This window comes from Podarcis melisellensis (assembly GCF_964234715.1).
Source record: "Podarcis melisellensis genome assembly, chromosome: 2".
In the NCBI taxonomy this organism is placed as follows: Eukaryota; Metazoa; Chordata; class Lepidosauria; order Squamata; family Lacertidae; genus Podarcis; species Podarcis melisellensis.
Window position 1 is genome coordinate 9,938,716 of NC_138529.1, and position 11,839 is coordinate 9,950,554.

At 47.0% G+C, this 11,839-nt stretch overlaps 1 protein-coding gene across 3 annotated transcripts in view; it reads right to left on the reverse strand.

Moving 5' to 3' along the window:
- The window catches only part of COL2A1 (collagen type II alpha 1 chain), a 96,358-nt gene extending 85,322 nt beyond the window's left edge, over positions 1–11,036 (reverse strand). The window contains exons 1-7 of one of the 3 annotated variants that reach the window (XM_081898498.1): positions 10,661–11,036; positions 6,504–6,710; positions 3,932–3,948; positions 3,113–3,145; positions 2,968–3,000; positions 2,817–2,870; positions 85–186 (exon numbers count right to left, since the gene is read on the reverse strand). In XM_081898498.1, coding sequence (XP_081754624.1) covers positions 85–186; positions 2,817–2,870; positions 2,968–3,000; positions 3,113–3,145; positions 3,932–3,948; positions 6,504–6,710; positions 10,661–10,754 — 540 coding nt within the window. In that variant the 5' untranslated portion in view covers positions 10,755–11,036. Of the gene's footprint in view, positions 1–84; positions 187–2,816; positions 2,871–2,967; positions 3,001–3,112; positions 3,146–3,931; positions 3,949–6,500; positions 6,711–10,660 lie in introns of all 3 variants that reach the window. The other 2 variants (XM_081898497.1, XM_081898499.1) reach the window with 2 other exon arrangements.
- Positions 11,037–11,839: the final 803 nt, after the last annotated feature.

Consider the following 11,839-nt stretch of genomic DNA (forward strand, 5'->3'; position numbering starts at 1 on the left):
CAGTGAAAGAGCTCTTTTCATTCTGTAACCACACATGAAATGTGTGTGTGTTTGGGGGGGGTGAATCAAGCAGAGGATACTCACTCCACCAAGGCCAGGGAGACCTGGAGATCCAGGAGGTCCAGGGGGTCCAGGGTTGCCAGGTGTACCAGGTTCGCCATCTCTGCCACGTGGTCCAGGAGCACCCTATTTGAAAAAAGGAAGAAAAACGTCCCAAGGAAGTCAGATCATAAACCACTATATCATCTCATCCAAGATTACACGGGGAAAATCATGTTTTAAAATGACAAGGGCACACGGTCCAATTAACCCTCATAATTGGTGCCATGCATCTTGTACATTCCGAATCTAGACAAGTCTACTCAAAAGTAAATCTCACCGAGTTGGCCTGAGGGTTCACAGGATTGCGGACTTGGTTAAAATATTGCTAAGTCTTCTCTGTTAATTTCATCTGTGTATTAACAGCCCAGTCCAAATAATTGCTATGCTCGCAAACGTAAAAATGCTCAGCAGTGAGGCCAGTAGATGCTACTGCTCTGTGTATAGTTATGATGGCACAACAGTCAGATTTTCTAGGGGAAAAACTATTTAGGATGCAGGAGATGGCTCTAACGGACCCTTCGGTTGTCCGCATTTGCGTAAATTCCAAACTGCTTTGGGAAGCCCCATTCTTCTTTAAAATTGAAAAAGATTGATTTTTGAAACTTCTAGTCTAAGCCCCTACCCAATACACTGAATTCAAAGCTAGAGTCCCTCTCACTACCTGACAGGTGTCTCTCCTGTCTCTGCTGGAATATCTCCAACAAGAGAGAGGCCACCTACCGAACCTGGAGCTGGTTCCACTATCAGACTGCTGTGACCATTAGCAGAATCTACCCCCCTGTAACATAATCCTATTAGATTGCAGAGTGGTTTAACAGTCAATTGTTCTTCCCAGGGAACTCTGGGAATCTGTAGGCCCTGTGAGGTGAACAGGGGTCTCCTAGCACCCTTAACAAGTCACGGTTGGGGGAAGCCTTGACTGCTTTAAAGTGGTGTGATGCTGCTTTAAATGTATAGTGCAGATGTGACCCTAGTCTTGCCCTTTGGGGCAGCAGAGAACAACCCTTTGCCTCCTTCTATGTGATTTCCACCCCCTCATCACCTTTGCTGCCATCCTCTGAACCCAATTTGTCTACCTCCTACTTAGAGTAAGTACCCAACATTGGGTGCAGTAGTTTAAATGAGGCTGGGACAGAGCAAAGCGGAACTATTGCCATATTTTTCGCTCTATAAGACGCACCAGACCATAAGACGCACCTGGTTTTTGGAGGAGGAAAACAAGGGAGGGATTCTGAATCCCAGAAGCCAGAACAGCAAGAGGGATCGCTGCGCAGCCTGCATTCGCTCCATAAGACGCACACACATTTCCCCTTACTTTTTAGGAGGGAAAAGTGCGTCTTACAGAGCGAAAAAATACGGTACTTCTCATGACCTCAAAACTATGGGCCTATTGAGTCATGCTAAAATAGAAACATGTTCTCCGACCAAAAATGTGATGCGTACAGGGACTTGTTTCACATGCTAGGGATGGCCCCATCCATTCAACAGAGACGGCCAAGGAACAAAGATGTACAAAAGAATACTACAGCCCTGGACGCTCAACGAAAGGGATGCTTGACAAAGCATTGTTCTGTGCATGCGCGAAGCGCGATTTAGCGCTTCTGTGCATGTGCGAGCAGCAAACCCGGAAGTAACCCATTCTGGTACTTCCGGGTTTCCCGCGGATGTTAGACGAAATGGACCCTAAATGGGGCGGACTCAAAACGAGGTACCACTGTACTTCCTCCCTAGGGTGGGAAGAAGAGGGGAACTTGTTCTGCCTAGCAAGCTAAAATGCTTACACTGACGGAATGATCAGCATAGCACAATGCTGAATTCCTCCAAAAATATTTGCCTAGTTGCCTATGGTGAGCAAGCATTGTCTCCAGGCGACAAGGCAGAAAAGCTCTTCTGAATTCAGAAACGAGTTGTATTTATTTCTGCTTCAGACCTTCGATGTACCACAAAGAGCCATCATAGTTGTCGGTGAGGCAGTAAGGCAACTGTGTGGGCATGCAACTTTTGCAGATTGGTTTATCTCACATAGGTACAAATCTTATATTTAATACTCCAGGTACACTGCTCAAGGTGGCATAGACAATCCTCTCCCACCATGCTCCACTCCAGCCTCTCTCCCCCCCCCCCAATTTTACCACCACAAAAACCTTATGAGGAATGTTAGGACTGAATGATAGCAACTGGCCAAAGGTCAGGCAGCAAGTTTCATGGGTGAGGGGAACTTGAACCCAGTTCTTCCCGGTCCTAATCCAACTAACCATTTCATCACTCATTCTCGTTTGAAAAAATACTCCCTGACTCAACTAAGCACAAAAAGCAGACTATTAAGTGCTCATCTTGTACCCTCTATAACTAACTTTCCAAAATCAACACTTTAATGTGCATAAATCATCAAGATGCCCCTGACTTGAAGAGATGACAGGTTTGGTATTTTAAAAACTAGCAAAGCCAAGACTTGAGAATGGAAGTCAGGTGCTTTCAGTCGTGATGTACAATGCAATCCTATACATGTTTCCTGGAGAGTAAGTCCCATGGTGTACAAAGGGACTCACTCCCTGGAAAGCATGCATAGGACAGAGCTGTCAACTTTTCCCTTTTCGTGCGAGGAATCCTATTTGGAATGAGGGAATTTCCCTTTAAAAAAGGGAAACGTTGACAGCTATGGCATAGGATCTCAACCTTAATCCTTTGCCCAATGTGTGAGAAGTTGGCATTACCTTCTCTCCTTTATCTCCGGGTTCTCCCCTTGGTCCTTGTTCACCTGAAGGTCCCTTAAGCAGGTGGAGACAAGAGACTCAGTTAGTTATTTTGGTGAACATTTCCCTCCAAAACATCTAAATGTCATAGCAGAAGAGCTCAGTTCCCTACCTGTGGTCCAGGGGGTCCTCTTGGTCCTACAACCTGGACAGGAAAGAGCGAGAAAGAGAGAAAAAGCTGGTTATGTTGGAAGCACATTTTCTTTTGACAGCATTCAAGGGATGAGAAAGGCGGACACAGAAAATGTAGCACTTACATCTTTAATATCGCCAGGTTCTCCTTTTTGTCCCTGCAAAATGCAAAAGTGTGCACAAGGTTTAACAGGACAACGGAACAAAACACCAAAGCCAGGCTTCCCCTACACACAAATGAAGCCCTGTGTTCAACTCATGCACAATGTTGACATTCTATCTAGATTCCCTGCTTGAAACACTGTGCAACTGTAAGCAGGCCTGTGTACTTGAAAGGGGTAAAGAACATCTGGGCCCCAATTTTGCACAAGAGGTATGCATAAACTTAGCCTAAGTTTTGAATGGCCTTATTTAAGTCAATGGAAGTATTCATTGCTTTTAAGTTAAGGAAACATTTCGGCTTTTTCACTAGGTCTGGGATATGAGAAGCGCAGTTCACATTTCATGCCCATGAGACAGCTCGGCTCTGCAATAATTCACAATAACCATCTGTTGCAGTAGCTCCACTGGCTTCTCCAGATTTCCTTCTGTTCTTCGCGGGGGACGGGAAATGAGGTACACCTTATATGCCAAATGAATGCGTGCAGCAAGGGACTGACAGGGCAGCCGACTGACATGTTCCTGTTCCTTTGACAGCATCTCGATATGCAGAAATCAGCAGGCAAATCATTTTAGGACATCTTGAGCGGTAAGAATTATTGCCCTGTTAATGCCCTCCACTGATACGCCACCTTTTTAAGAAAAGCAAAGGCAAGAGACGAAATACTGAAACTATGAAAGAAATCTACAGGTCAGATCGCTGTCAAAGGCAACAGGAGCGGACGCCACAAGTAAAATTTGGCACCTCCTAGGGGGCAATTAAATAAAGCATTCAGTTGCCTCACCTTGGGGCCAGGTTGCCCTGTTAAGAAAAAACGGGGGGAGGGGAGAGAAAGAAAGCATCAGAACCATGTTGCCATAAATCATATGAGCATTATAGTACTTTCAGCCATACGCATGAGATGCACACAATAAGACAAAGGGGGGCAGGAAGATAAGGAAGAGGCTCTGTGACTCGATGGTGGTGGTGAGGAGATGCTGTGCTTTTCTAAACCCATCTGCTGTGCTGGAGATGCTGCCGCCCCAGGAAAATTATAGGCACAGGACTTTTACACTTGGAACGAAAGCCCCATGCAAAGTGGCAGAGCAGGAAAGCACAGACGGAATAATAGGATTCCAAACCAATCACTGCATGTTCAAAGCCATTCTGCAGGAGCACTCAGTTTAATTCCATTTTGCCCCATTTGGAATTAAGTGTTCTGTTTATCGAAGCAGCAGCAGCAGCAGCACACATTCGGCCATGATCCTGCACACAAGTACGCATGCTTGAGGCTGCAATCCTATGCAGACATATTTGGGACTAAGTCCTACAGAACTTAGTGGGAGTTTCTTCCAAACAAATGTGCCCAGGGTGCAGCTGCAAGTCTCACTGAGTGATATGAGACGGATTCCAAACCTAAGCTCACTTCCTTGGAAGAAAATCCTCACCGAAATTACGAATCAGTTGGACTCGTCACCAATTAAGCATGATTAGGATCAAGCTGTTAAGCCATCACAAATGTGCACAGAAGAACAAGTTTTAGAGGAAAGCATGCTTTTCATGTTTGTCTGTTTGTTTTTTAAAGCAAGAGTGACACAAAATGCAGAAGTTAAAAGCCACATTCAGCTTAACAGCAAATAAACATTTTGCAGGAAGGGACACAGTTAAATTTTGCAAGGCTCAACCCTTTACTCATTCTGGCTGCCTCACACTGTCATTTGTTTTACTTTTTGAAGTAGAGGAGCCTCAAAGGTAAAAGGGTTAAAAAAGGCCACTTCTAATTGTAACATGACTCCTGGGATAGAGAGAAGGCGGTCACATTACACACACATACAAAAAGAACACCGTTTTTGGAACCTGAAATAATGCTGGATTCTTTCCTTGCATCGACTAAAAATCACAGTCACTTTGCTAACCATGCCTCCTGGGCAGCACTTTTGAGACATAGCAAAGCACTATTAATCACCCCCAGTATCTCAGGTATGAAAGCTAGTCCCTACCCCCTCGCTTCCTGTCTATTTTCTCACAAGGCTAAATCTTGAGCTGCTGGTTCTGAGACCACTTTTTTAAAAAAATAAAATAAAATCTCAAGAGTCCCTTAAGGCAGTAGCATCAAGGGGCTGTAAAAGCAGAGGGAGTAAAACGTGGTTGGGGGGTGTATCTGCCAACATCTTCCATAGTTTTACACTGCATCTGGTCCCCCAAAAAGGAGGGTAGTGTTTCACTCCTGCTAGCTCCAAAGCCTACACTCTGCAAGAGGTTTTTTTCACATCTCTGGCCAGCACATGAAATGGAAATGGCTGAAGAGCAATGCACGATGGGTGCAATCCAGAAAAAGCAGGCATGCCAAAGTCACGTTGACATTAATGGGATTAAGAAATGCTCAAATTCCATTGATTTCAATGGGACTTAGGTGCATTATTACTGGGAGGGGGGAATGTACTGGAGGCACTTATTTTAAAGCACTATAATTTACCACCAACATTCTTATTATCACTACTGTATTTAGCTTTCTCTGGATTGCACACAATAAAGTTTGTGCAAATCCCACTGATTTAAGTGGAGCTTTACATGCCCCTAATGTGTTTAGGATGGGACAACTCACGTTTAAAAGACCCCATTAAGGGGGAAAAGGTTTAATTTGGTGGTTTAATGACACCTTTCTCGTCTGAGTGAAACTGTAAAGGAACTGTCCTTGTCCAGCTCACCCTGTAATTTCTGACACTGAAATCACAGCTAAACACGGTGCAGTTGGGGGGAAGACACAGTATCATATACTTAAGCACTGCAATGCTCTTCTCATTTCCTTCATGCTCACAAAAATATATACAGCGATGGCAAGTGGGCCAGAGAAAAGCTTGATTCAAGGCTGCATGTCTGAGGACCTGGTACTTTACCAGACCAGCCTTTTGAAAATAAAAATAAACCATTTATCTGGTCACTTCTAAGGAGTAAAACTTTTCTCCAGGGGACCAGACAGGAAATGTTTTGTAAACTGGCAGATATTTTTTTTTCCTTTTAGCCCATCAGTGTGTCACAAAGGACAGATACACGCGGCTAGTAAACAACTGTGGGCTACCTATTTTATGGGCTTGCTTACATGGACAAGTTAATCTTTTGTCAATACTGCTATCCATCCAAGTTCCTTCCCATAAACTATGACTCGAATAAGAGGATAAGCCATATTTTCTGCACCTGAAACTGCTTTACCAACTATGAGAAGTAGCCTTTCCTAGTAGTTGCCTTCCCATGGATGCTGCAGAGCTTTTTGTGGTTTGCATCCATGGCCTTTAGGAAACATTCCCCACCCCCACCCCCTTTTGCATTTATCTCTCAAGTAATTTATTTATATGGAATGGAAATAAATAAATTACGACCACTGGCGGCGGGCTGGTCAGTTGGGCAGGTGGGGCAACACTCTCCGAAGCCTAACTCAGGGTTGGGACAGTCTCTCAGTTCTTCGCAGATTATGTTGTCGCAGAGGATAGTCCCAGTATCACAGACACAGATCCGGCAGCGCTCAGGTTTCCACACATCTTTATCACTATACCTCTGCCCATTCTGTACACAGCTGCCTGCCTCCTCTGTGCCAGAAGGGGAGGGAAAGAGCAGGGTAGGGTAGGGGGACAAAGGAGGCAAAAAAAAGGAAAAAGAGGAAAAGAACCAGAAAGGAGGGGAGAGAGAAAGAAACAGGGTAATAACATCAGCATTGGTTATAGCAGTCCTAAGTAATGAGCACAAAGGTGGCCTCTTCTGTTCCAGACTGGCTCCAGTCAAGGAGATCTCTCCATCTTCCCCAGATTTATGATATTTTGGCAGTGTTATCCAGAAGCAAAAAAAAGGGGGGGGGCTTAGTAATCTGCAATCTCTCTCCCTCACACACAAATACAAAGACCCCTCAGTTCTCAAAATGCTGGTTTGAGATCCTTTACCAGGACACTACAGAACAGGGATGGGGAGCCTGTGGCCTTCTCAACAGCCCAAACTAGCATGGCCCCTTATGGTGATAAAGGATGATGGGAGTCGTAGTCCAACAATGTCTGCAGGGCCAGGGGCTCTTCTGCAACCCTGCTGTAGAATCATGGAGGTTTTCTTCCTATAAGATCTCTGGAGCTCCAGACAGGACATAGCTTTCCTTTGGTTGCTCCTCACAACAAACCCTTTGTGAGGTAATTCTCAGTGAGGTAAGGGCTACGCAAGGGTCATAGCTACTCGCCCCCCAGTTGCCTCTCTGAGAGATGAACGGGATTTTGAACCTGGCTCTGCCACAGTGTGAAACAATAGTGTGAAACTCTGCCCGCTGTGCCACTCTGCCTGGGTGCGTGTGGAATGCCACTTTCAGAGAGGGCATCTGGCAAATTCTAGGCCCAATTCTGCCTTGGCCTCAACGTCAGCGCATCTTTTAACAGTTGTCGTACACACCTCTGTCCAAAGCAGCAAGAATGCTGAATTGGCAGATGATGGGGATGCAGAGGAGAACAAGTGTCCCAAACAAAAACAAAAAAATCTGGTGTTTAAAAGTCTCCCGAAGGCCTAGATGCTTGAGCCAGGTCTTGCACTACTAGATCTGCAGCTTGAATTCTTGGGTGCACTTCTGGTGTGCAAGAAATTCAAACCGATAGGCCATTTCTTAGTCTGAACAGCGTTATACTAGGCCACACAGTCGATTTCAGGTTTGAAACCTCTGGCCAAAATGGCAACTGCCGCCACCTGGCAATCGTGAGGAAGGGGTGACGCTAGAGACCCTTTCAAAATGCTACTCATCTGCTTCTCATCTGGAACGCAGACAGCAGAGTGCGCCTACAAAGAGCAACGACCCTATCTGACTCTCTGTATGTGCAGGAAAGGACTAAAGCTGTTTTTCCAATTAAAAAAGAGTGCGTGGTTTGGGTTTCTTTAAGCAGCAGTAGACAAAATTGATGTGAGATCTTGAAACTGGCAAGGGGGGTGCATTTTGGAACTGGAAGGCACGAGTAATAGATGGCAGAAACCCCAGTGCTCTAATCAGAAGAACTGACCATGTTTATCCCCCATCAGGAGACTTAAATAGAAATGATCGTGGTGGGGAAGAGGTCACTAGAAACCCATTAAAAATGTGCCCCTTTGGCACATGCTTTCCTCTTCCCCACCCCCCACTTTCTAAAACACATCCTAGTGAAGGCTTGACAGCACCAAGATGACAGGGGGCTTATTGTGCCCTGAGCAGGGGGAGCCTGCAGGAGCCCAAGGGACCCACGCACTCATGAATGGCCCTTTTCTCGAGTGCACACAGAGCGCGATTCACATGGCTCAGTTAGGGACTAGTTTAAATAAATATGGGCAGCATTTCAGCATCTGGAAGCTATTGCCGCCAAAGGCAAACAAATGTTCATAGAGCGGGAATTGAGCTCGCTCCCTGACCTGGGAGCACACTTTAAAAATAAAATAAAAGACATAAATACAAGACGAGACTGCCAAAAGGCAGGCTAAGGTAACAGTGAGCGAAAAAGCAACGCTATAGGCAAATCCACTCTCGCCTTAGCTCATAAGAATGCGACAATAAGTCCTTTTTAAAAAGGTAAAGGGCGATATCTGCGCTCCCTTACTTGCCCACACACCTCTGAAATTCAACGCTTGACCTGAAATCGCTGGACACAATGAAGGGAAAATGCAGCTAAGCTGCACTGGCTGTGCAGTCAGGCCAGCTGATCACAATTGTCTAAACTTTAAAGAGAAGCAAGGGCACCTGAGTGACATAACACAGCACCTACCAAAGAGATGGTCAAGGACAACTCTCCACAGGGCACCCCAGCTCCTGGCTGAACCCAGAACCTTTTCAAGGGGAGGCTGGTCATGGGACAGAGCCTAACCAGTAATCTTCCCACGGAGGATGAATGGGAGAAAACCAGAACTGGTGACACCACCACCGCTTGGCTGCCTTTACCAGGTACACTGCCCCACCTCCCGCAACTGGCCCTTTCTGCTACTAACTTGGAAAACTAAACTGCAGAGATTTGCTCCACATGAGCAAAAAGGAATTCAACTCCTTGGCCTCCCCCCGTCTTTCCCCCCCCTTCTTTTTCTGGAAGCTCGAGCTGAGAAAAATAAAGCATGGCCTGTGATCCAAAGCAAGAGTCCTCCCTCCACCCTCACCCTGCTTTTCGAGCTCTATTCCCTGCAATTGATTTACAGTCTGGAGCATACAGAGGCAGGCGTGGAATTCGAGCAATAGGGAACCTACCCAAAGAAATGAGTCTTTTTTAAAAAAAGGAAAAAGTTCTTTCTACCTAATAAAGTTTCCATCTTCCATCCCCGAATAATATCCCAGGCAACAAAAGCTTTCTGGGTAGGGGAGGGAGGGACAGCCCTGATTGTATGGTTGCTGTCTTTCGTAGTATCACATTTTGCGATTATTTTGTAATTCATTAGAATATATATATATATATTCTAATATATATATGCAATGTGAATGGGGGGAGCAGGGAAAGGACATTGCCAGAAGGAAGAAACTACTGTATCTTCCACCACCTAATTTAAGAGAAACCATTTTTTCCCTGGGTTTAAATTTTGCATGCATGTGCTGTTCATGCATATGTTGGGGGGGGTAGGAGAGGGGGAGAGAGATGGAGAGAACAGAGCAAACTAGACTGATGTGTCTCTGGAATGCTTTGCACCCTTCAGGTGGCCTCTTGAGTTGGGGGGGAATTTTCCCTTCTGCTCCTTTCAACAACAACAAAAAAAAATCTGTTAGCTATCAAATTCCCTGGGATCTCCATCTGCACCTTACCCCACCATCCCTAACTGAATTGGGGGAGGGAGCAAAAGGGGAGGACAGATTTTTTTCTGCACAAAGATCTTTCTTTGTAAAAAAAAAGAAAAAAAGGGGGGAGAAGGCAAAGAGTCTTGCTTGTCTAACCCCAATGTTCTCTTTTGTCTGGATCCCCCTTTGAACCCATCGCCACCACATTCAGTTAACTCTTTCGCTGCCGCCACAGGCAGAAAGTGCATTTCCACCACTTTCTCTCGGGTGAGCTCTGTCTTTCTGACTTAGGGGGATGAATATTCCTGGATGGGATATAATGGTTTGGCCAGCTCTTTAAGTAACCTTATCCCCACGTCACCCCTTTCCCCGAAAGGCCAATGGCAGAAGAAATGGGGAAACCCTGGGATTGTGGTAAGTGGAGCTCTCTTCTCAACCAAGCAGGCACCACAGTGCAGCCTCCCCCTCAACAGGCATATCAGTATCTCATACCAAAGGAGATGATGGAGAGAAGCTTTTTATGGGAAGGAAAGAATCTGGTGAGCAAAGGAGAGAGATCCAAGCACAGGAAGGCGTCTCAAGGCCAACTCGGAACAGAAAGTTTAATTGTGCAAACCCTCAAACCTCTCGGTCTTTGCTCCAGATCTTTCTTTTTGAACACCTCTTCCCTCCCTGTTATTTCCCCACCTCATCCGGATAGGTTTTCTTTTCGCCCTCTTTCAGAAGGAGGAGCAGCAGCAGCAGCAGGAGAAGAAGAAGAAGAAGATGGAGAAGAAGAAGAACGGTGCAACTTACGTATATCCTCATCCTGACATTTGACAACTGCTAATAATATGACTTGCGTGGCTGCTAGGAGCACCAGAGTCCTTGAATCCACAAAGCTGAACATGTCTAAATGTTAGACATGCAGGACCTTTGCGGGGAGGAGGGAGGTGGTGGTGGTGGAGGAGGAAAAGGTGGCGATGGTAGTTCCCCCAGTGGCTACCGAGCCTTCATGCAGCCGATCCTCCCTTTTCTTTGGAAACAGCAGGAGAATCCAAAGTCCCCCCCGGAGGCCCAGCAGAAAGTCCCTCTGCTGCTGCCGTCGTGTGCTCCGGGCTGAGGCACCGCGGCTTTATGCTCCCCTCTGCCTTCTAGCAGCCAGCGTATATGCCCAGGTCCCCGTCCCCCCCCCTGCCCCCCAGCTGAGCTGTAACCTGAGCCCCGAGCCTTGTCCCCGACGGTAGAGACCCCTCCCCTCCTGGCCCATCTCAAGTGCAGCAGGAGTCCTGCAAGCCAAAACGGGTGGCAACCGGGTAGGAGGGAGGGAGGGGTCTGTGGCTCCTTCCCCCCCTTCCCCCCGCCCTCGAAACACCCATCTCGATACCTCGACGGCGGGCGGATCCGAAGTGAATCAGTCCCGCCACCGGGGGACTGCAAGTCGCAGAGCGCTCCCGGGTCGCTCCGCTTCTCCACGCGCCAGAGCCGGCTGCTTCTGGACTTTCGTCTACTGCGCTAAGCTCCTCTCCCTCCGCCTGGGAAGAAGCAGGGACCAGGATGAGTCCCCCCCCCCCGGGATCAAGAGGGGCGTCGGGGAACACCGGTGGCTGCGCCTCCGCACCTGCTCCAGAGTTTGCAGCCGGTCCGGTTTCACTTCGAATTCTCCCAGACGGCGCAGCTCCCCGGCTTTTCCGCCAACGAGGAGTGCGGGGAACACCTGCCGCTTTCGTGGTCTAGGTTTTCTAACGCCTAACTACACAAATACACCCCGTTTTCCAGCCCCCCCCCAGTGGTTTCACCCCCAGCCTCCAATTGCACCGTTGCTCTCTTCGCTCTCACAATTCGGAGCTGATTCGCGCTATTTCCTTTTCCTTGCTTCGCTTTGCAAACTATACGGATCCAACCCTCTCCTCCTTTCCATCGACCTTTCTCACTATGCCTTTCTCAGGATTTTTACACACACACACAAAGTGCATGGTGCCTCTCCGGCCTAAA